The 22,363-nt window shown below is 48.8% G+C and overlaps 1 protein-coding gene across 3 annotated transcripts; it reads left to right on the top strand.

Annotated features, from left to right (window-relative positions):
- Positions 1 to 1,727: 1,727 nt before the first annotated feature.
- On the top strand, positions 1,728 to 19,525 carry CLPTM1L (CLPTM1 like). 3 transcript variants are annotated; one of them, XM_036410497.2, is made up of 17 exons: positions 1,728 to 2,166; positions 2,647 to 2,747; positions 3,828 to 4,017; positions 6,356 to 6,504; positions 8,634 to 8,712; positions 10,054 to 10,171; positions 10,490 to 10,584; positions 11,275 to 11,359; positions 12,733 to 12,836; positions 13,792 to 13,857; positions 14,844 to 14,894; positions 15,714 to 15,796; positions 16,496 to 16,530; positions 17,127 to 17,182; positions 17,265 to 17,309; positions 17,970 to 18,085; positions 18,881 to 18,904. In XM_036410497.2, coding segments are annotated over exons 1-17 (1,536 nt in total). In that variant the 5' UTR covers positions 1,728 to 2,004; the 3' UTR covers positions 18,882 to 18,904. The 3 variants fall into 3 exon arrangements, with proteins under 3 accessions (XP_036266390.1, XP_036266388.1, XP_036266389.1); XM_036410495.2 differs by lacking the exon at positions 18,881 to 18,904 and adding an exon at positions 18,911 to 19,525 and having other exon boundaries at positions 1,729 to 2,166; XM_036410496.2 differs by lacking the exon at positions 18,881 to 18,904 and adding an exon at positions 18,911 to 19,525 and having other exon boundaries at positions 1,729 to 2,166; positions 6,359 to 6,504.
- The last annotated feature ends 2,838 nt before the right edge of the window (positions 19,526 to 22,363 follow it).

Genomic DNA, 22,363 nt, shown 5'->3' on the forward strand with positions numbered 1-22,363 from the left:
TACATGAGTATGCTCCTTTATTCCACTTAATTTTGTATTTTCTTCAACAGCGCCCACCCCATGGAGTTATATTGAAAAAGACAACAAAAACTGCTACCAAGCTCAAGGGTTCACGTTGTGGGTTGTTCTGTTTAAGAGACTTGGTTGTCTCCAGAAAGTTTTATTTACTTGCAGCAAGTAAAAGAAAAGAGATTCACATCTAAAGCTGTCTCCCCAAGGGAAGCCTCGCCATTGCTTGTATCAGCTATTTTTCAACCTTTTTCATCTCATGGTGCACAAAAACTAATTAGTAAAATTCTGTGGCACACACACACAAAAACAACAAACAAACAAAAAAAACACAAAACATTTTTTGCTGATCTGACAAAAACATAGGTATAATTTTGATACATTCACACTGACTGCTATTATTGTGCTGGCTGTTGTCACTTTTTCATTAGACAGTCTAAGGAAAAAGAAGTCAGTGCCCCTGACTAAACAGTCAGGTACTGCTTGATTTTAAAATTCTCGCAGCACACCGGTTGAAAAATCAACTGGCTTATATATACTATTTGGTCAATTACCCGTAGTAGGCTACATATACCTGATTGGGTCCCTTTCAAGCTTATCCTGTTTACAGCAGGTCTGCAAAATACTGTGCTGCCTTTTAACATTTAGTAATGTGCACGGGAAAAGGAGCCACACACTAAACCTGACTAAAGCTGGGGGCAGGTTGGGAGAGCGGTATGCATGGTGGGACAGAGAGTAACCACACAAGATGGTCTGAACTTAAAAATGTCCTTACTGAAAGCAAGTCATAGCAGGTAGTCACTTCCGGGGCTGGTAGCTTCCTTAACAAAGGTCATCCTTACCTAAGTGAGCTTGTCTTTTTGCAACTGAGATAACATATTATATCTTTGAAATGTCAGTTATCTTTTTCAAGACCCCTGAGGGCACAACTCCCACCAGAACAAGAGACGTCATTGTTATCTAATTGTCCACATACTAATGTAAAACAAGTATTTGTCTCTCTATTTTGCTTTTTATCCAATCTTAGAGACTTCCCCTGCTTTCCTTTCTCTCACCTCTTTCATCTACCACCCCTTGATTTCATGTAACCACCACCCCCATTTATGTCTCCTCCTTTGATCCTAATGTATAAAACAAGCTGTGAGACTGCCATTCTCCAGAGCATTTTCTCAATCCGTAAGCTTTTGATTCCTGGCAATTGTAACCAATGTGGCTCAAATAAATTCATAAAAACTCTACAGGTTTAGACGTTTCTTACTTCCACATTTAGAACCGCCCAGACCTTGCGACCCTTGTCCTATCTAACAACAAAACCAATATTAAGTATTTCATATTTGTTAAATCTATTTACTACTTCTTTAACTTTTATTTTGACGTTTCCAGATTTAGGACTGAAACAGCACAGAATCCATCCAGCTTCTCAAAAGTTAACATTTCACCCATGTGTGGATCTGGCCAAGCCTGAGGCATAGCGTGGTTCCAGGGCGAGGGTCCGCTGGCGATCTCTGATGGCACCCTCCCAGCCCCTGGTCCACCGGCTCCGGTTCCCAGACCCGCCCCCGACCTGAGAAAAGCCTGAGCACCCTGAATCCCCGAGCGCCTAGGAAGGACGGCGCGGGGAAATGACGTAACCGCCTTGCCTCGGACGCGAGTTGGCGCGTGCCTACGCGCGCCAGGGGACTAGACTACGCTTCCCAGGTGGCCATGCGGCGCGCCCACTTCCGTCGGGAGGCAAAGGACCCGGAAGCTGCCGGCGCGCCGGCGAATCCCGCGGTGACAGGTAGACGGCCGCTGCAAGAATATGCAGGGTGACCGGTGGTCCGTGGCGCCCGGCGCGTTAGTTCCCCGACGGCGGCGGCGGCGCGCGGCGGCTCTCGCGTGAGCGGCGACGGCCGGAGCGTCCAGCGGGCACTGGGGGGGAGGCTCGCGGGGCCCGCGGCAGCGACACGGACCGGGGCGGGTGGACGCCACGCTCCGCCCGGAGGCGACGGCACCATGTGGAGCGGCCGCAGCTCCTTCACCAGCCTGGTGGTGGGCGTGTTCGTGGTGTACGTGGTGCACACCTGCTGGGTTATGTACGGCATCGTCTACACCCGCCCGTGCCCCGGCAACGGTAACTGCATTCAGCCCTACCTGGCTCAGAGGCCCAAGCTGCAGGTGAGTTCCCGGGTTGGGGAGAGGGGTCTCCGCGACGGACGAGGGCCAGGAGCTAGTCTCACCTGAGCTGGGCAGAGTCCGGTGGGCTAGGAGTCGCTTCTCAACTGAGCCAGGCCGGAGCTGGGCTGAGGGTCTCCTGGCCTGATCCCTGACCTCCCCACCCCTAATATCCTAGAGACTCTGCGTGCATAGTGGCCACAGGCAGGCCCCAGTTGCTGCCCCTTGTCACCCCATTACAAGGTACCCAGAGTCAGTGTACCGCTGCTCTGTTGGTACAGTCCGTTACACACTTTAGCAAGTTGTTCTTTTGCAGCAGACACATCAGATACAACCATTCTTGCACAGGTCAAAGTTTTGTCCCCTTGGGGGTTAAAAATGAAACCTTTCACCTTTCAGATTGCTCTCCTTTGTGTAGCTGTTTGATGTGTGTATTTTGTGGCCAGGGCCTTGCCAAGCTAATTTTCTTGACGTCGCTTCCAGCTGAGTGTGTACACCACCACACGGTCCAAACTTGGTGCTGAGAACAACGTGGATCTTGTCTTGAACGTGGAAGACTTTGATGTGGAGTCCAAATTTGAAAGGTGTGGTTATGTGACAAAGTGCCAGTGATAAGATTAACATAATAAAACCTATAGATTGTTTAAAAGTTAGCGTCCTGTATGTAACAAGGTTGCCTTAGAAAAGCAATATTACCTACCATCTTGTGAGAAAGTTTTAATGGAAGACCTATGTGTGATATGTAGATAGTGAAACTTTCGTTTTACTTGAAAATAGCAGATATGTTTGTCATTTAGGAAGCAGCTGACACCTGCATCGTATGGCTGTGGGACATGCAGCAGCTAGAGGGAGTATTTATTTATTTATTTATTTATTTTTAAAATATATTTTATTGACTTTACACAGAGAGGAATTGAAAGGGATAGAGAGTTAGAAACGTCGATGCGAGAGAAACATCAACCAGCTGCCTCTTTCACAGTCCCCACTGGGGATGTGCCCGCAACCAAATCGAACGTGCCCTTGACCGGAATCGAACCCGTGACCTTTCAGTCCTCAGGCCGATGCTCTCTATCCATTGAGCCAAACCGGATTCGGCAGCTAGGGGGAGTTTTTAAAGGAGTGGACGTTGCAGTGGGAATGATATGCGGTTCCCCACAGCAAACTACTTGTCTCTTTGTAACCAAAGGTGTTTCATATCTAACAATGGCTCTAGGGTCTTCAGATTTTAACAAGCACAACTTAAAAAATGATGTGCTTGTCAAGAGTCTACCTTTTCCCTCTACATCATCTGGGAGGTATCAGATAGAGTGATGGGAGCATGTGCTGGAATGAATGTCCTCTAGCCAGCCAGCCTCATCAGAGAGCTGCAGAGGCAGTGCAGTGGGCAGGGGCCTTGCATATTTGGGATTGGTCACTGCCTGTAAGTGAACTGACTTCTCTGAGTGCCAGGAAATGGAGGCAGAAAACGCAGGCTTTTTATAGCTGCTCAAGCTTTTAGGAAACATCATAAACTTCTGTACGTAGTACTCTCAAAGGCAGGTGGGTTTCATTTTTAGTACTCTAAACTAAAATTAGTTGTTATAAAGATATTTGAGTCATCTTTGCTGTGTGTGTATACAGAGTGAACGAGTACACGTTTGAAATTGTAATTTGTCTTATTTTAGGACAGTTAATGTTTCTGTACCAAAGAAAACAAGGAATAACGGGACGCTGTATGCCTATATCTTCCTCCATCATGCTGGCATTCTGCCTTGGAACGACGGGAAGCAGGTGCACCTAGTTAGTCCTCTGACCACCTACATGGTCCCCAAACCAGAAGAAGTCAATCTGCTCACTGGAGAATCTGCTGCACAGGTGGGCATCTTCATCAGATTAATAGCCAAAGGAGCCTGCACTCTGCTTCCTGGAATTCACACCTGCATGTCCCTGTATATGCAGCTTAGATCTAGGGCTAGGTCATTGGCGAACATGTCTGTGTTTCAGCAAAATAATTTCCCATGATTTACACATAATTTTTTTGTCAGATTAGTGACGTGCACTTTAAGTAGTCCACTGACATTTTTAATGCGTGTTTTTTCACAGGGAGCCCCTTCTATGGAGCTCAGCTGCATTCATTTCTTAAGACTTGGGAAACTTACTATACTTAATATATTTATTCTAAGAATATAATTTAAAATTATTCAAAAGGCAGATGTACAGACCATATTTTATACATCCGTAGAAAGCTATATGTACCAAGAAACACTGGAGTTTTGTAAGTGACCATTGACAAAGCCTAGGAATTCTGGTGTTTGGGTCTGTATTGAACGAAGGTGAGATCATTTACAAACAAGAAAGATGACAGCTTTTCAGGAAGTTTCTGTGATGCTCCCTGCACAGTGACAGGGCTGTCAATGGTTCAGGTACGTTTTGAAAAACCTGACAGCCTGCTCTGGCCTCTCCCAGTTTGCATTTCCTGCTGTGGGTCCTTGAGAAGACCCCTCACCTCCTTTTCCATAGGCAAAGTATGGCCCTTCCTCATGGGGCCTTCCTGGGAAATGAAGGAGGCAGTAGGTGTAAAAGGAATGAGAGGTCTTTGGAACATATAAATGCCAAATGTTAGCTATTACTATTATTTGGGAGATAAATTATTACATAAAAAATATATCTTTTTTTAAAATATATTTTTACTAGAGGCCTGGTGCACGAAATTTGTGTGTGGGTGGGGGGTGTCCCTCAGCCTGGCCTGTACCCTCTTGCAATCCGGGACCCCTCAGGTAGGGTCCCTAGGTCTGGCCGGTGATCGGGGCCTATCGGAGTTTTCCTTCCCCAGGCTGCTGGGAGCTGCCCCCGCCACTGCCACTGCTTGCCATCTGTATGGTACTGCTCCCCCCCCCACATCCCACCCCCACTCACCTGCCACCGGTTGCCTCCCTCTGTAGGTGACAGGCATGGGGTACGATTGCTTGGCTGGCCTGGGCCTCCCTCTGCAGCACATAACCACCACAGCATCGCTGGCCAGTGGCCTGGGCCTCCCTCTGTGGGGTGATCGGTCATAGGGCTCCCAGATCGACCCCCACTCACACACATACATACATACACACACACACACACAGACACACAGAGGGAGCCATCAATCACAGAGCCCTGTGATCGATCAATCATCCTGTAGAGGGAGGCCCACCCACCTGGCCAGGGCTCTGTGATAGATCCTGCACAGACGGTGGCCTGGTGTCCAGGGCCTCCCTCTTTGGGGTAATTGCGGAGCCTCCCCCTCTCCCCTCGGCATGAATAGCCCCACCAGCTGGTGGCCTGGGCCTCCCTCTACAGGGCGATCGTGGGATGATGGCAGGGCCCCCTGACCAATCGCATTGCATCCTCTTTGGCTGGCCTGGCACCATTTATGTCATACTGTGGTCATCTGAAAGGTCGCTGTTTAGTCATTTGGTCATTTTGCATATTATGCTTTTATTATTATAGATTGATTTCAGAGAGGGAGGGAGAGAGAGAGAGAGAAACATCAGTGATGAGAGAATCTTTGATTGGCTGCCTCCTGCATGCCCCACACTGGGGATCGAGACCACAACCTGGGCATGTGCCCTTGACCAGAATAGAACCAAGGATCTTTCAGTCCGCAGGCCAACACTCTATTCACTGAGCCAAACCAGCTAAGGCAAAAATATATCTTTTAAGTAGGAGATAAAGGACACTGTTTCTTAGAATATATCAGTTAGAGCTCAAATAAAGATTTTCCTGCCAATCAGTTTCTTGGTGGATGCCTAGACATTGACTCAACTCCTTCCAGACAACCTGACGTTCCTGATTGAGAAGCAGTCTCCATTTCAGTCTCATTGCACATGCAGGACAGTTAGCTCTAGCTCGCCTACACCTCCTGCAATTGTCTCGAGGACTCACCCTCCCCCGGTTCCCTGAGAAGTGGGCCTTGCTTAGGTGGAGGACCAAAGACAGGAGTCAGTGAGATCCAGGGCCACATGGTGCTTCTGTGGAGAGAGAGAAGTGAGGGGTATAAGAATTTGGGAACTGGCAGTTGTGGTGCCCCATGCTCTACCAGGCTCTGCTTCCCAATTGGTCTTGGTATGTGGGCTATTCCTAGATGAAGGTGTCAATCACCCTGTTACCTCAACCTGTTTCAGGCCCTGTTTTCCAACCAGCATCGGCCTCTTTTCATGCTGAGTTGCTCCTTTTCATTTAGCAGAATGTCGAAGCTGAGAAGAAGCCGATGAGTGCCCTGGATGAGCCTGTTTCTCACTGGAGACCAAGATTGACCCTGAATGTGATGGTGGATGACTTTGTCTTTGACGGGTCCTCCCTGCCTGCCGATGTGCATCGATACATGAAGATGTAAGTGCATTAGTTTAACCGGCGACTGAGGCTTACTTGCCTGGCTTTAGCATCAATTTGCCCTGAGCTGACAGCAGAGAGGGTGACCACAATGGTGCAGGGCTGGAGGAAGCCCCTCAGGATGGTGGCCCACCAAAATCCAAAAATGGATTTGTCACACCTGCATTTTTAAAAAAAATATGTATTTATTTCAGAAAGGGGAAGGGAGAGGGATAGAAACATCAATGATAGAGAGTTATTGATCGGCTGCCTCTGAATGCCCCACACTGAGGATCAAGCCCACAACCTGGGCATGTGACCTGACTGGGAATTGAACCACTAACCCACACCAGCTGGACACACCTGCATCTTGGAGTGACAACTCCAAGGGATGGGAGGCCCAGAAGAGCCTAAGGTCCTGCCTGGGCACCCTCAAGCTTTGTCTCTTCTCCGGGCAGTCTTGCTGACCAAGATTGCCATTAGAGCTTGGAATGAATGAAATTGGGAGTCATCCTGCCCTTTGTTGTTGTTTTTTTGTTGTTTTTTTTTTAAATCCTCACCCAAGGATATTTTTTCTGTTGATCTATAGAAAGGGAGTGGAAGGCATTTGGGGGTGGGGGGGTAGGAAGAGAGAGACAGAGAAACACCAATGTGAGAGAAACACATCAACTGGTTGCCTTCAGCAAAACTCCACCGGGGCCAGGGTTCAAACCTGCAACCAAAGTATGTGCCCTTGACTGGGAATTTGGCTCAAGACCCTTCAGTCCTAGGGCTGAGATGTTTTAACCACTGAGAAAACTGGGCAGGGCCTGCACTTTGTTCTTGGCAAAGGCTTCCCTTGGAGAGAAAATGAGAGCACTGATGAGACCATGTCACTTGAGTTTTGTCCTGCCTACATTCATTCTGACTACCTTTGTTAGGGGCGCCATGGTCAGTTTTAATGTGACTCATTTACTATTTAAAATTAACTTTTGGCCCTGATGGATAGCTCAGTTGGTTAGAGCATCATCCAGATATGCCAAGGTTACTGGTTCAATCCCTGGTCAGGGCTCATACAAGAATCAACCAATGAGTGCATAAATAAGTAGAACAACAAATTTATGTTTCTCCCTCTTTCCCCTCTCTCTTTTCCCCTCTTCCCCTCCCTCCCCCTTCCTCTCTCTCTTTAAAAAAAAAATAATAATAATAATTTTTTTTAAAAGTAATAAAACCATTAGATCTTGTCACTGTCATTTGCCATTATTAGTTAAGCATGACCATTTAGGCTAGTCTGAGTCTCCAGGCTTTGGTGAGGCTGTTGTTAGGTTAAGACCTATTATAAAGTCATCATATGGCATCTATGAATGGCCAGTATAATAAGTGTTCTTATTCATTTATCAGTTGATCCTCTGGTATTATCAGGAGGAGTTTTCCTTTTGTAAATTTAAACCTTATTTTTTAATACATGATACACACGCAGTTCAAAATGTGAAAGGTATAGAAAGTATTCAGTAAAAAGCCCCCCCACTCCTATCCTCCTATCCACTCCTTTTTACTGAAAGTATTCAGTAAAAAGTCCCTTCCCCTCCCAAGCATGAAAACTAGGTAGATTTTTATTTTTGTTCTTTTTAAAAAATATATATATATATTATTGATTTTTTTCACAGAGAGGAAGGGAGAGGGATAGAGAGCTGGAAACATGGATGAGAGAGATACATCGACCAGCTGCCTCTTGCATACCCCCCATCGGGGATGTGCCTGCAACCAATGTACATGCCCTTGACCAGAATCGAACCTGGGACCCCACAGACTGACGCTCTATTCACTGAGCCAAACCGGTTTCGGCTTATTTTTGTTCTTAACTGCCTCATTGGACCATTCCTGTCCGTGCACAGAAGGGCCTCTTGCACATTTTCACGCCCTGGATGATGTTCCACAGTGTGGTCAGGTCCTTGTTTGTTTATATATCTCTTGGTGTCCAGTGTGTCAGCTTTGAGTGTAGCTTATGAGACCCCTACTTCTGTTGGGAAGGTGTGCCTGGGACTGTTGTAACCAGAAGCAACTGAAGGTGCTGGGAGGGGTTTCTCAGGTAAATGCAGTGTCTGAGGCTGCATTCAGGTCATCTAAGGTGATAGAAAACTTCACAGTGACTGAAAACTGCTTCCCCCCAGGATCCAGCTTGGGAAGACCGTGCACTACCTCCCCATCCTGTTCATCGACCAGCTCAGCAATCGGGTGAAGGACCTCATGGTGAGCACGCTCCCCTCTGCCTCCTCAGCCCTGCCCTGGTGGCTCGTGTGTGCTTTCACCTGGCCTGGGTGTGCTCTGGGTTTGCTCCTGGCCAGCGGCGGGGTCCTTCCGAGCCATCCCCTCTTCGAGCCCCTGTGCCCTCGCTGGTGTAGGGCTTCAGAAGATCCTCATTAAGGGAACACTTGGGAAGCAGTGAGGAGAGACAAGTCTGTGGCTGGGCCACGGAAGGATCTGGACAGCATCCACAGAGCACCTGTGTTATCCTGGTCACTGCATGGTTTGGTAAAAGGCCTGCTGTTCAAAGTGCTGTCGTTCACAGAAACAGTCGTGTGTATAGGTAGCTAGCTTTTTCCCAGGCTGCCTTCTGCCACTAATTTTTGTCTCACTTGGAGCCGCTTTCTGAAGGAATGCCATATTTGGAGAACAACCAAGGCCACTGGTGTGTGGGGTGCTGCCTGCTAAGGGAGCCTTTACAGTGGCGCCCCCGTGGGACGGGCCTGGCCTGCTGCCCCCCTGGCTGGAGGCTGGTGCACTGCATGGTGTGGCCCGGTGCTGGACCTGGTGTCTGGTTGCCAGGCTCACTGCGAGGGGTCACGGTGAGCAAGGACAGTGACACAGATGTGTATGCTTAGCACCCTCCTGGGACCTGACCGCTGCAGCCAGGTATGCTGCTAGATAGTGGGACTGAGCTTTCCTTCCTGTGGCAGCATCCACCCTCAATTGTGTGCCTCCTCATGAGCCCAGCCTGAATGCTGCCTCTTCCTGGAGCTTTCTGCCAGCCCAGATGGAGTGACTGCCAGTGCTGGGCACGTGGCCTGTGGGTATGGGCAGATCAATTCTGTCTCCAGCCCTTCCAGGAGAGAGGCCTGTGTTTGGTTCAGTGGCTCATGTGTCCTTAGTCCCTGACATGTGGTGGTGCCACTCATGCTAGGAAGGATGAGCAGAGGGGCTGTGGTCCAGAGAGATGTGCAGAGTTTCCTCAGGAAGAGCTCAGGGCAGTGTGTGCAGGAGGAGTCCCATCCGGTTCTGAGAGGAGAGCACATGGGTGCTGGGGCCCAGACTAGGGAGGGAGGGAGGGAAAGAGGGAAGGTCAGCCTCGGTGTGACCATCATGCCCAGGATGTAGGAGTGTCTAAAGCCCACCAGCCACATGGCCTGGGCCTGAAGCTTTAGCCTCCACTGTGCCCGGACTGGTGGGCGCAGGACTTGGGAACAAAGGTACAGTGTCCGTGTGCAGGGTGCAGTCCAGGGTGTGCAGTGGTCTGAATGAGGCAGAAGGGTGCAGTCTGGCAGCTGGGCGTGCCCTGGTGGGCAGGTTCCGACTGTGTCATCACTTCCTTAGGTCATCAACCGCTCCACCACCGAGCTGCCCCTCACCGTGTCCTACGACAAGATCTCACTGGGGAGGCTCCGCTTCTGGATCCACATGCAGGATGCCGTGTACTCCCTGCAGCAGTTTGGTGAGGCCGTGGGTGCCAACCCAGGCCCGGGGCGGCATGTCCTGTAGTTGCAAGTCCATATATGTACCCAGACTCGGTAGCCTTTGTACCTTGTGGTGCAGGTTCTTCCATGTAATTTTAATCAGAGGGTCGCTCATGTCCTGTCTTTGAAAAATTCTGATTATACCTGAAAGTTTGCTTTATTCAAAACATACAATAGTATTTGAAATGCCATAGTTTTGCTCAGGTGAAATCTTAGTACCAGCAACATTCAGAAACCTTTAAAACATTAAGTAAGGCTGACATTGCCCATTTTGCATTACGTTTTCTTTTTTTCAGGTTTTTCAGAGAAAGATGCTGACGAAGTGAAAGGAATTTTTGTTGATACCAACTTGTATTTCTTAGCGTTGACCTTCTTTGTCGCAGCATTTCACGTGAGTGGGTCACTGAGTCCTTGTTGGTGATGACAGTGGTGGGCATCGTGGCTCCAAGAGGCACCAGCCATCCCAGCTGGGGGGTTGGTGTAGCGGTGTCCCACCTGGCAGCCCCTTAGTTCCCAACGGACCTGAGACTCCCCAGGCCACAGTGCTAGGCCTTTATCGTGGAAATGAATTAATGACTGTATGAGCCCTACTGTGGCGATCACAACGTTAAACACGAGTCCTCTGAGTGGAATCCCTGTTTGAAGATGGGGTCTCCAGGCTATGGAGAAAAGCCATCGCTGGATGGTGGCTGTGCTGGACTCAGGTCAAAGTGGGAAGGTGAGGCAGCACAAGTCTGGGGAGCTGAGCCACAGCTGGTTCTGAGTGCCTGGGATTCAGCTGCCAGTCCAGCTAAAACTTTCCAAAGTTGCTGAAAAATAGCACTTTTTATCAAAAGGTCGTGTCTCAAAATGAGCCTGTGCGCTTCTGAGACAGACACACTGTGCATTGTTTCCATGAGAGGGGAGGAGAACATCTGAGCGCCTGTGGTCTCCCTGCCACTGCAGGCGGAGATGCTGGTCGTGATGACCCCACAGTGCATACCACAGCGCGGTACATGATACATGGGGTTCACCTGCATCCAGTGCCCACCGGCCAACCCATGGGAGATAGATGGCACACTGCTGTCCTCTCTCCTTTCAGCTTCTGTTTGATTTCCTGGCGTTTAAAAATGACATCAGTTTCTGGAAGAAAAAGAAGAGCATGATTGGAATGTCCACCAAAGCAGGTAGATGCCCTCGGGATTTTTGACCATTCCCAAAGCATGGACTGTGACATGCTTTGTCTGTGATGCATGCTGGTTGCAGGCCCCATCCCCTGCTCCTGTTCAGAGGGTCCTCTTAGGTCATGTAATAACCGGGAGGGAGCTGTCTACACGATCTCGAGTGTCGTGCAAGCCCGTGTCCACAGAGGATCATGGAGGCCACACAGCCAGGGCCCATCTCAGTGACGTTCCTAGTGCTGTCTTTGTCAGCCAGTGGCTGGTCTGGGATGCTGTGGTGCCCCCCTGCCCCTGTCATCCATGTCTCAGATTCTTCTTTCCTGTCCTCTGGTATCCTCAGAGAGGATGCCCCTCCCCTGCTGAGTCCTCCTGCCTGCTCCCAACATTTTCAGGTGAGAGGAAAGGGAGGGTTCCTGAGTCTGTAGCATGGAAGGCAAGCAGTCGTCTTACCCCCACCCCCCCTGCCAGTGCTCCTGGTGAACAACCTGCAGAGCTGGCTCTGCTGCTACTGCTGAGAGAAGTACTTAAGGCAGTCAGACACTTTCAGTCAGCTACAGTATTTTCTAAAGCACAACTTATTTTATTTATTGAGTTTAGAGAGAGTGGAAAGGAAAAGGAGAGAGAGAAACTTCGGCCTGCTACCTCCTGCATGCCTCTTACTGGGGACTGAACCCACAGCCCAGTTATGGGCCCTGACCGGGCATCAGACTAGTGGCCTTTCAGTACAGGGAATGACACTCAACCAACTGAGCCACACCAATCTGAGCTAAAGCATGACTTCAAAAGAAAAAGGGTACAGCTTTAAAAGACAGGTGTCTTTATCACAGAATTGGTATAAAAACAACAAAGTGTAATTTGATTACAAGAAAGCAAACGGTCATAATTCCAGTCAAGAATCCATTATACTCAGTGTATTTGCTGTGTGTTTGTGTTTGCCAAGTGTAACTTGATCATGTTTGTGTAGTTGAGGTTGCCTTCTGCTGGGTTCTAATCATTTTCCTTAGTGCGTGTGGCCTACTGTTCACTTAATGGACAAGGGGGGAGAAATATTGTAGGTCCACATGTGTGTGCATGTATGTGTGTGTTTGGAGCTGGGGCAGGGATGTGCATGTGTGAGCTGTATTTGTACAAGTGTGTTTTTTAGTCAAGTGGAGGTGTGCGTTTGGGTGTATGCTCTGTATATACAGGTGTGTATGTGCAGGTGTATGTGGGGCTGTACAAATACAGGTATATGTGAATGGGATGGGTATATGGGAGAGGGGCTGTGGATGTGCTGGTATGTGTGAGCTGGGTGTGGGTGCTTGTGGTCTGTACACGTGTAGGTGTGTGTGTGTGAGGGTGGTAGTGGCCCCCTCAGCAACCCCCTCTTCTGTCCCCAGTGCTCTGGCGCTGCTTCAGCACTGTGGTCATCTTCCTGTTCCTGCTGGATGAGCAGACAAGCCTGCTGGTCCTGATCCCAGCGGGTGTCGGAGCCGCCATTGAGGTGAGCTATCGTCTATGAGTTGCCATGGTTCTTGGGCACAGGTGCTCAGTGCAGTCAGAACCTGTGTAACTGCCCGAGTGACATGGGGCCACCTCTGTGGGCAGGCAGGGACGTAACTGCTACGAGTGTTTACCAAAGTGAGAATTCAGAAGGTCCTTTATGTGGCCTTTATTATTATTAAAAGGCCCCAGCTCATCACATCTATTGCAGAATGTATCCTGACATGTTTAAAGTTCCACGTGGTTTGTGCTGTGCTGGATGCCACTGAAAGTACAAGTATGCGGTGTGGGCTCCAAAGGGTGGCCCTGCTGTGTGGTGCTCAGGAGAGGGAGCCCTGTGGGGAAATAATGGAAGGAGAGGGCAGCCTGCACATCCTGCTCTTCGAGTTGCAGTCCTCCTTGCACATGGCTGTCAAGTCAAGGACTGTGCTCTCCGTGCCTGTGGAAGAAGGCCGCCAGCTGAGGACCCTCCTGGGGCCACAGCTGCAGTATAGAAACTGGCCACAGCTGCACTACAGAAACTTCTCTCTAAGGCCGTGACGCCTCTCCTATGAGCAAGGCAGCAAGTGGGGCATGGCTCCCAGAGAGACGCAAAAACAGGGCTTGAGCGGAGGCTGGGGCCTTCCAGTGCCAGAAGAAGGTGCCAGGATGAATTTAAAGATGCAGGCAGGGTGTGGTGAGCCAGCCAAGGGCACATAGCTGGGAAGGAGACAGCCCAGAGGAGGGCAGCAGGCTGAGGACTGGTTTGTTAGTGCCGATAGGTGGTGATGGCATCCACATGGCAGCAGGCTGCTGGGTGGCATGTGGGCCAGAGATCAGGTCCCAGGGCCTGTGCCTGTGAGCTAACCCAGTCGGGCTTGAGCAGGCAGGTGCCTGGTCCATGAGGGTTCAAATGGCGAGTTCTGGCATCTCCTTGATCTTAGAATCATAAATGTTCGTTTCTTGTTTTTCCTCAGCTGTGGAAAGTGAAAAAGGCTCTGAAAATGACTGTTGTTTGGAGAGGCCTCAGGCCCACGTTTCAGGTGCGTGTTTTTGCTGTGTTCCCACGGGTTCTGTCTTCCTCCCTCTTGTTGACCCATCTGCTTCCCTCTATACCTCCCATTGTTCATGTGCAGCAACTTGTCTGCTGGTGCATTTCATAGCTGACCCAGTGAGGTGCAGGACCCTGTGAGCATGCGACTGTCCTGTGATGACTGGACTGCCCTCCAGCACATGGAGCACCTCCCTCGGCAGAGCCAGCGTTGGCTCCTTGATCACAGCTAATTCACACGGGGCGCCCCCATCACAGACTGAGCAGTGCCTGCACTAAAGGCAAGCTGCCTCCACCAGACGGGACGCTGGTCTGTCAGCTCCCATGCTCCTGTGGGCAGTTCAGGACAGCTTCCCAAATAGCCAGCCACAGCCCAGACTTGTCCCAGCTTTGGGCGGCAGGAGCTTCCCTCCCAGATCAGGGCCGGGAGGTGAGTGGCGTTTGAGGTTTACAGACATGAAGCTCACTGCTCTCCGACTCCTCAGTTGAGGGGTTTTTGTCCCTCCCATGTCCAGGTCCAAACTGATCAAGGGCAGGAAACTCAACAGATAGTGCAGTTCACTGTTTTCTAAGTTAGACCGGTAAACACTCCTTTACTGGTCTCCTTGACTGATCTAAGTGTACTGCCCGTGTATCTGCACAGAACAAGTGTTTCAAAATGGAGCAGCCTAGTGAGTGGGACACATGTGGACAGGGCTGCTCTGCCACATGGACACACGATGTGGTGCAGGGTCCAGGCCAGAGGAGCAGAAGTGCTGCCCGCTCGTCCTCCCGGTGGAGGGAGGTGTGTGGTCATGCCATCCTTGGTGGAGGTGGACCAGCCTTGGTGGAGGGGTCGTACCTCACACAGTGTGGCCAGGCCAGGTATCTCTGCTGATCAGCACACAGCCCTGTCACCCCTTCAGTCCTAGCAAAGTCATACTCAGACACCTGCCTTACGTCACTTAGTTGACATGATTGTATTGATTTTTACAACAGTTTGGCGCCTACAGTGAGTCTGAGAGGAAAACCGAGGAGTATGACACTCAGGTGAGCAGCAGGTGGGCAGGGGGGAAAGGAGGAGCATGCATGTGCAGCAGAGAAGTCATGATCACCTGACTGTGATGTTCAGCACAGGAAGACCATCTCCTCAGAGGGTGGTCATGATCCCAGGTAGTTTTCTGTCTTGAAAATGGGCCAGCAGGTGTCTTCTCCCTGTTTCCGGGTCCCTGCACATGACCTCATGCCTGTCTCCCAGGACATTTTTCATAAGCAGATTTGTCCCATGGGGGTTTGCTGGGGTTGCTGTGAGCTCGTTCTGTCACTTGGACCTGAGCGACCCCACAGGGAGGCCCATGTGCTGAGACTACTGTAACGGAGCAGCAGTTTGCAGTGTGACCATATACCGTGTCCCATATAGAAATGGGTGTGTTTATTGGCTAATAAGCATTAGCCGGCATCCCAACTTTTATTGGGGCTACGATAAAATCCAAATCAGAATAAACTCAAGGATACAGCCATGTTGGCTTAGATACCAGTCTTGACACAAACCTAGGAGCATTTCTTCAGATTTTTATCCACCACATTTATTCACTAATCTATCATAAGCTAGTTTGTTTTGAGTGAGCCAGTATGTTATTGACATCACTGTCTACATCAGTGAGCTGTGGGTACTGTGAGTTCTGTAGGTTTGATAAATGCACACTGATGTGTCCTCCATTACAACATCACACAAGTCAGACAGCTGCCCACACGTGCCAGTTTCCTGTCCTGTTTGTTTATTTTCCATCCTTGTGAGTTAGTTGCATGAAGTGCACGTTAAGAGGTTTGAATATTGGGTTCTAACGGGAAGTACTCTGCTTCCTGCAGGCCATGAAGTACCTGTCCTACCTGCTCTACCCTCTGTGCATCGGGGGCGCCGTCTACTCACTGCTGAACATAAAGTATAAGAGGTACAGGCACCACTAGGAGTTCCCCTGCCACACTACCACCAGTTATTCTGGCAGCCATGCAGACCATGCCCCTCAGCCTCCTTCCGTGTCTGCCTGCCATTGTGGGGACTACAGACTGGCCAATTCTGTGGCTCTGTCTCATCTGCAGTGTGGAAAGCAGGAGGTCAGGGGTTGGAAGCGCTCAAGAGAGTAACCTTAGACTTGAGACACAGCTGAAATGGGGGTGTCCTCATTCCCCTTTTTCCAGATCAGCGAGCACATAGAGACCAGCACCCATAGCACTGGTGTCTAGGGTGAAGTTGGATGCTTTTGATAAGGGGAAACCTAGTAGCAGTGTGTGGCTGCTGCGTTCGAGCCGCAGGGGCTTGGGAGAGGCCTGGGATTTCTCCATGTGCCTGGCAGTTCTGAAGGACAAATTCTGTTAGTGTAAAGAAAGCATGTCAAACTCGCAGCCCACCATCCACAAGTCTGACATGCTTCGTGTAGAGTCTCCCACCCCTGTAGCATCAGGGATCTGACCAGGGTCCAGGGCCTCCAGTATGCAGAGTATCTCCAGGAACCTGTAACCACACCTTGTTACGGGTCCCTGGGAGAGCTTGGTGTTTCAGAGGGTTCCCACAAAAGAATTGGTTTAGTTTGAACAGACACTGATGAAAGGGAAGTCGAGCCTTTCACAGTGACAGCTCTCTTCCTTTTCAGTTGGTACTCCTGGTTAATCAACAGCTTCGTCAATGGTGAGTCATGTGGTTTTCTGTTCTGGTAACGGCTGGTAACGGCATACATAGTAGGTACCTTTTCATTGTTCCTGTGACATGAGATTACCCTACCAGGCCCTGTGCACTCGGCTGGGCCTCAGGAAGCCCATTTGCCTACGAGAGTCCCACACAGGCTTCCCAGGACTAGAACCTTGAGAGGTCTGTTTCCTCTGCATGAAAACCTGCAGAGGAAACAGCACTGTTCTTAACATCTGATTCCTTAGGGCAGCTACAGCCGCAGCTCTACAGCATGGAGCTCTGCGTGGGGCCCGCCAGCCCAGAGGCTGGCCCTGACCACCGCACTGGGTCTCTGCAGACGGTTAAGGGCACAGAGCAGAGGGGATGGGCTCCCAGTATGCCATGTTCACCGAGTGTGGGTCTCAAACCTGGCCATAATCCTGGAGGGGACCATATGGGATGGGCACCCTGTCTTCACAGCCCCCAGCACTACTTGGCCCCAGTGGGGGAGACTTATGGTGATTGAAGAAAAGGATGTTGCTCTCTGAAGTCACTCTGCTGGGGCTGTCAGGATGGCATAGTCCATGCATGCTCTCAGCCATGTCTTGTCTCCCCAGGGGTGTACGCCTTTGGCTTCCTCTTCATGCTGCCCCAGCTCTTTGTGAACTACAAGGTAAGACACATCCCCAGCTGGACAGTCTCCCATCTGCTCTGTACAGCCTGTCCCTGACCAGCTCATGTCTCCTTGTCCCCAGATGAAGTCGGTGGCCCACCTGCCCTGGAAAGCCTTCACATACAAGGTCAGTGCTCTGCCTGCAGGAGGCGCTGTGTGTACAGGGCCACATTCCTGGCACAGTTGGGTGTCTCCTTTAAACACGAGAACCCCAGCAATGACTTTAAAAGAGAGCAGCTCTCTCAGAGCAACAGAATACATTTGCTTGAATTAAATGCCATGCTACTTGACAACATGGATCAAAACGAGCACCCAGGCCCTGGCTGGGTATCTCAGTTGGTTAGAGCATCGTCCTGATATGCCAAGGTTGTGGATTTGATCCTTAGTCAGGGCACATACATGAATCAATAATGAGTGCATAAAATAAGTGGAGCAATAAAATTAATGTTTCCCTCTCCTTCTCCCTCTCATAAAATCAATAAATAAATTGAAATTTTCATTAAAAAAATATTAGACACCCCTGACCCAGTGGCTGCTTCCCAGAGGGTAGCCCATCATTCCATAGGTCAGGCTGCCCTGAAGGCTCTCTGGGTATGTTGTGGCCAATCCAGAGCCTCCACTGCTCATTTTGTTTTTACTGTCACTACAAGAGTCTCTGTTGCCCATGGTATGTCTGCTATGATTTGCTGACTCGTGTTGTGAGTATGAACCTGTTCAGGTAGTTGGGCATCTCCAGATGAGTTCCCACAGTCTGTTCCTTACCTATCCACTCTCCCACCTGGCACAGGCTTTCAACACCTTCATTGATGATGTCTTCGCCTTCATCATCACCATGCCCACCTCCCATCGCCTGGCCTGTTTCAGGGACGACGTGGTGTTCCTCATCTACCTGTACCAGCGATGGTGAGTGTGGTGTCTCTGAAGCACACTGCCAGGGGGAATTTCACCTTTCCTGCTGATGTGCACCTTGCAGTGGTGCACATCAGCAGGAAATGGTCTTTGTATGTTGCAATGGTCTTTGTATGTTGCCCAAGCTTGCATTCTGGTTGCCAGTGGTAGGCGGTGGAAGAGATTATTCTGTCTCTTGGTATAGAAGTGCTTGTTCTGTCTGAATGACAGGATCAGCCACTGTGAGCTCGTATCTCTGTAGTCGAATTTGGTGTGACATAAAGGAGGTCGCTGCCCCAGCCTCTAGGAGCTGGGACCAGTCCCTGGATGCTGGCCTTCACTGGGCGTGGTGTTCCAGCCCCAGCTTCCATTTGGGCACAGCTGTCCTTGTCCTGTGATCAGCCTGGAGCACAGAGCTCTAGTCTGACCATTTAAAAATATCAGCAGGCACTAGCTGGTTTGGCTCAGTGGATAGAGCATCGGACTGCGGACTGAAGGGTCCCAGGTTCAATTCCAATCAAGGGCACATGCCCAGGTTGCAGACTCGATCCCCAATAGGGGGCGTGTAGGAGTCAGCCAATCGATGATTCTCTTTCATCATTGATGTTTCTATTTCTCACCTCTCCCTCTTTGAAATCAATAAAAATATATTTAAAATAAATTTTAAAAATAAAATATCAATAGGAGGGCACAAGGTGAACCCCCAAATTCCTCTAATGCAGTAAACTTCTGACAATTTGATTTTTTGTCATTTATAAGACATTTAATTTTTTATTATTGGGCTCAAGGGCATGTGCTTCCTCCCTTCAAAAGCAGTAGAGCATCGTCGTATCGTTGCAGGCTCTACCCTGTCGATAGGAGCAGAGTCAACGAATATGGGGAATCCTACGAGGAGCAGAAACCCCACTCACAGTGAGCCCTGCCCTGGGCCACCCTCGAGCCACTATGCAGCACATCTTGGATGGTCAGCTGACTTGAGTATTTTTGAATGCTTCTGGTGAATTCCTGGACGGTACACCTTCTACATTGCCAAAACCTCTGAGCATTTCTCATATGTCTCCTGAGTCCAGTCATGAGGTGTTTGAGAGGTGCTGGCTTCACTTACAGTGTCCCCAGCGTGAAGACATTTGTCTCGGTCACTTAGATGTTGGACGCTCGTGGTCATCCTTGGCCGTTGTGGCTCTCAGCACAGGAGCGTCCAGTGTCGGCAGTGGCTATGCCATCACCATCACCGGTGTCCCCCGACCTGGCAGACTCCAGAGGCAGGGAGGTGCAGGTTTCCACCTCCAATTGTCTGTAAGTGCTCCTTACGTGAAATTCAAATGCCTCTAAATCCATGCTCTACAGACTCTGGGATCAAATGGCTTTTTTCCTTTTTGTTTAAAACTTGACTATTTTAAAGCTTAATGTATGTATGTTTCTATATTAAAATAAATTTCTCTGGCTGTAACAGTTTCTTGACCTACTACAGATACTTTCAGATACTTTCATTTATCTGATTCCCAGAGATGAACTTATGATGTGGGTTCATTTGTGTTTGCTAAAAGAACAAATGTAAAGACCTAACATTAGAGTTGTGAATGTTCTTAAGTATTTATATTTGGTATTGAAGACTAAATTACTAAATTATTATACGGTCATGACTGGTCAGACTGATGGTGTTTTGGTTTCAGAAATGCCTTAGGTTAATGTAGAGAAATAGCTCAGGTGAAGCAGAGAGCAGCCACAGATTTGGGGGTAATCTGGTTATTTTTTCAGTGAAATTGCATTATTGAGGATCTGATTTCAAAGTGTATGTGTCCAGGTGTGTGAGCACAGCAGATAGCTGTCCATGCTTGCAACAAGGACATCAGTATCTCAGCCCCAGTGGCACTTGAGTCAAGCTTGGACTTCAGTCTTCTTGCTTCTGTGTGTGAGGGCCCTGCTTGGAAAGCCTGTGTTCTTCCCACTCATTCCACTTTGTCAAGCTTGTCAGGGATTAGCATGTTTTAGTTAAGGTGTGTGTGCCTCCCTCGATGATTTGAAAGAACACTGGTTTCAAGTTACCTGTTTTTAGTTTTATCATCAGAACACTGAGGTGGATCCAGGGTCCCATCATCAGTCTCTGAGACTGGTCACCTGCACGGAAAGTACTTATGAAGGTTGGGCCTCCTAGCGGGCTGGCCCTCTCACACCCACAAGTTTTACATAATGTGTTTTCTTTGGGGGAGTGAGGCTTCTCTGAGGGTTCATCGCACCCTCCCGTGTGGAACACGAATACGGCTCTGAGTAAAGGATCTCCATGACCACCTGGCTGGGCCTGAGGGCTCTGCTGACCTGGTGCCAATTCAAGACAGGCCTCAGGCTCTCAGCGCCTGGGCCCGGCCCCCACAGCAGTGATGTCCTAGAACTTACTCCTTGCACTTGGAGCCTAACACTTGGCAGACAGGAAGTTTTCTAGAGATTGTTGCTGCTCTTTCGTTTTCAGTTTCCTTATGAAATAGATGTTAGGAAGACTATTGCTTTGCCAACAGGTTGTGCAAAGTTCTTACAGTGCAGGAACCTAATGAGCCTGGCAGCAATGTATGTATTTTATTGATCTCAAAGAGGGATTGAGATCAACAAAATATGAGAAAGAATCGTTGATTGGCTGCTTCCTGCACACCCCACACAGGATGGAGCCCACAACTCAGGATATGAGTCCCAACCCGGAATTGAACCTTGACTTTCTGGTTCATAGGTCAACACTCAATCACTGAGCTACACCAGCCAGGCAAACACAGGTTTCTAGGTGGTCGTTGGGAAGTCCCTGAGGGCTGGCATTCAGGCCAGAGACACTGTGTTCTGTTTCTGAAGAGTCTCAAAGCTTCCAGTGGCCTTTCAGTCACTTTTTCCAGGTTGAAAATCCCATTATACATTGACCAGTCTTGTCATGTATCTGTTGAAGTCACATTCTTTTAAAATAAATGTTTAATCAATAGCTCCTTTTAAAAAGCTGTAGTCATATGTGTTAATAAGTTACTTGCAGGGGTCACTTCAGAGCCTGCCTCCATTTTTTAAGATAAACAAGTTTAAATTAAAGTTTGACATGAGACCTTAAAGTCCCTTCCAGCTTCAGGATGGAGCATTCTTCCAACACTCAGTAGAATGTCTCAGAACCCTTATAAGTTGTTAAGTTGAATATTGAGTAAAAGTGATCCCTTGAAAGGGACCAGGACCCAGAGCCACACAAAAGCTCCTGATTTGGGCCAGGGGGCTCCATACCTGGGCAGGTAGGACTCTCAACACACACACCTGTGTCTAAAAAGACATTCTTCAAAGTGAACACAGTTTCTGCTATGGCCCTGCCTGTATTGCCTACATATAGAATCTCACACTAGTACTGGCTTAAAGCAGCCCAAGAGAAAATATGACATACAAAAGACAAAGGAAATGAGATTTCTTGTAGGAAGCAAGCAAGCCAGAAGACACCTTTCAAATACTGAAGGGGGGAAATCTGACATAGAATCTTTACTCTGTGATATATATTTCAAAATTTATTTTAAAATTGAGACTTCTACGGACATATAAAAACTAGGAGAATTCATCATATGCAACCTGCTATATAGGAACTGTGCCAGGGATCCTCCCAGCAGCAGCTGGTGGAAGTCTGACCCACAGGAAGGACTGAGGCAGCCAGAAAAAGTAACTATGTGGGTAAAAGTAGAGATTGTTCTCTTATTTAAATTATTTTAAAAGATAATGGACCACTTAAAGCAAAAATAATAACAATGTTTTGTGGGACCCATGACATACACAGAAGTGAAATGTATGACAACAGTAGTACAAATGCAGACAGGGGCCGTAGCAGAAATGGTTGTAACGTTTTTCTATTAAATGTGATGATGAGCTATAACCCAAAGGTTGACTGAGATCAATTAAAGACAATACTGGAAACCCTATAGCAACCTCTAAAATAAAACAGTTATAGCTATTAAGACACTAGGGAGATAAAATTGAATCATAAAGAACACCCAATGCAAGATAAGGCAGAAAAATGGAAAGAGGAACAAAGAACAGATGAGACAAATAGAAAACCAATAGCAATGTAGAAGATTGAAACCCACGCAGCCTTATAAATAATCGCATTACATGTAAGTGGTTTAAAACATTCTAATTAAAAGGCAAAGATTGGTCCTAACTGGTTTGGCTCAGTGGATAGAGCATCGGCCTGCAGACTGGGAGGTCCCAGGTTTGATTCCAGTCAAGGGCATGTACCTTAATTGTGGGCATATCCCCAGTGGGAGTGTGCAGGAGGCAGTTGATCAATGTTTC

This window comes from Pipistrellus kuhlii, unplaced genomic scaffold, assembly GCF_014108245.1.
Source record: "Pipistrellus kuhlii isolate mPipKuh1 unplaced genomic scaffold, mPipKuh1.p scaffold_m20_p_4, whole genome shotgun sequence".
In the NCBI taxonomy this organism is placed as follows: domain Eukaryota; kingdom Metazoa; phylum Chordata; class Mammalia; order Chiroptera; family Vespertilionidae; genus Pipistrellus; species Pipistrellus kuhlii.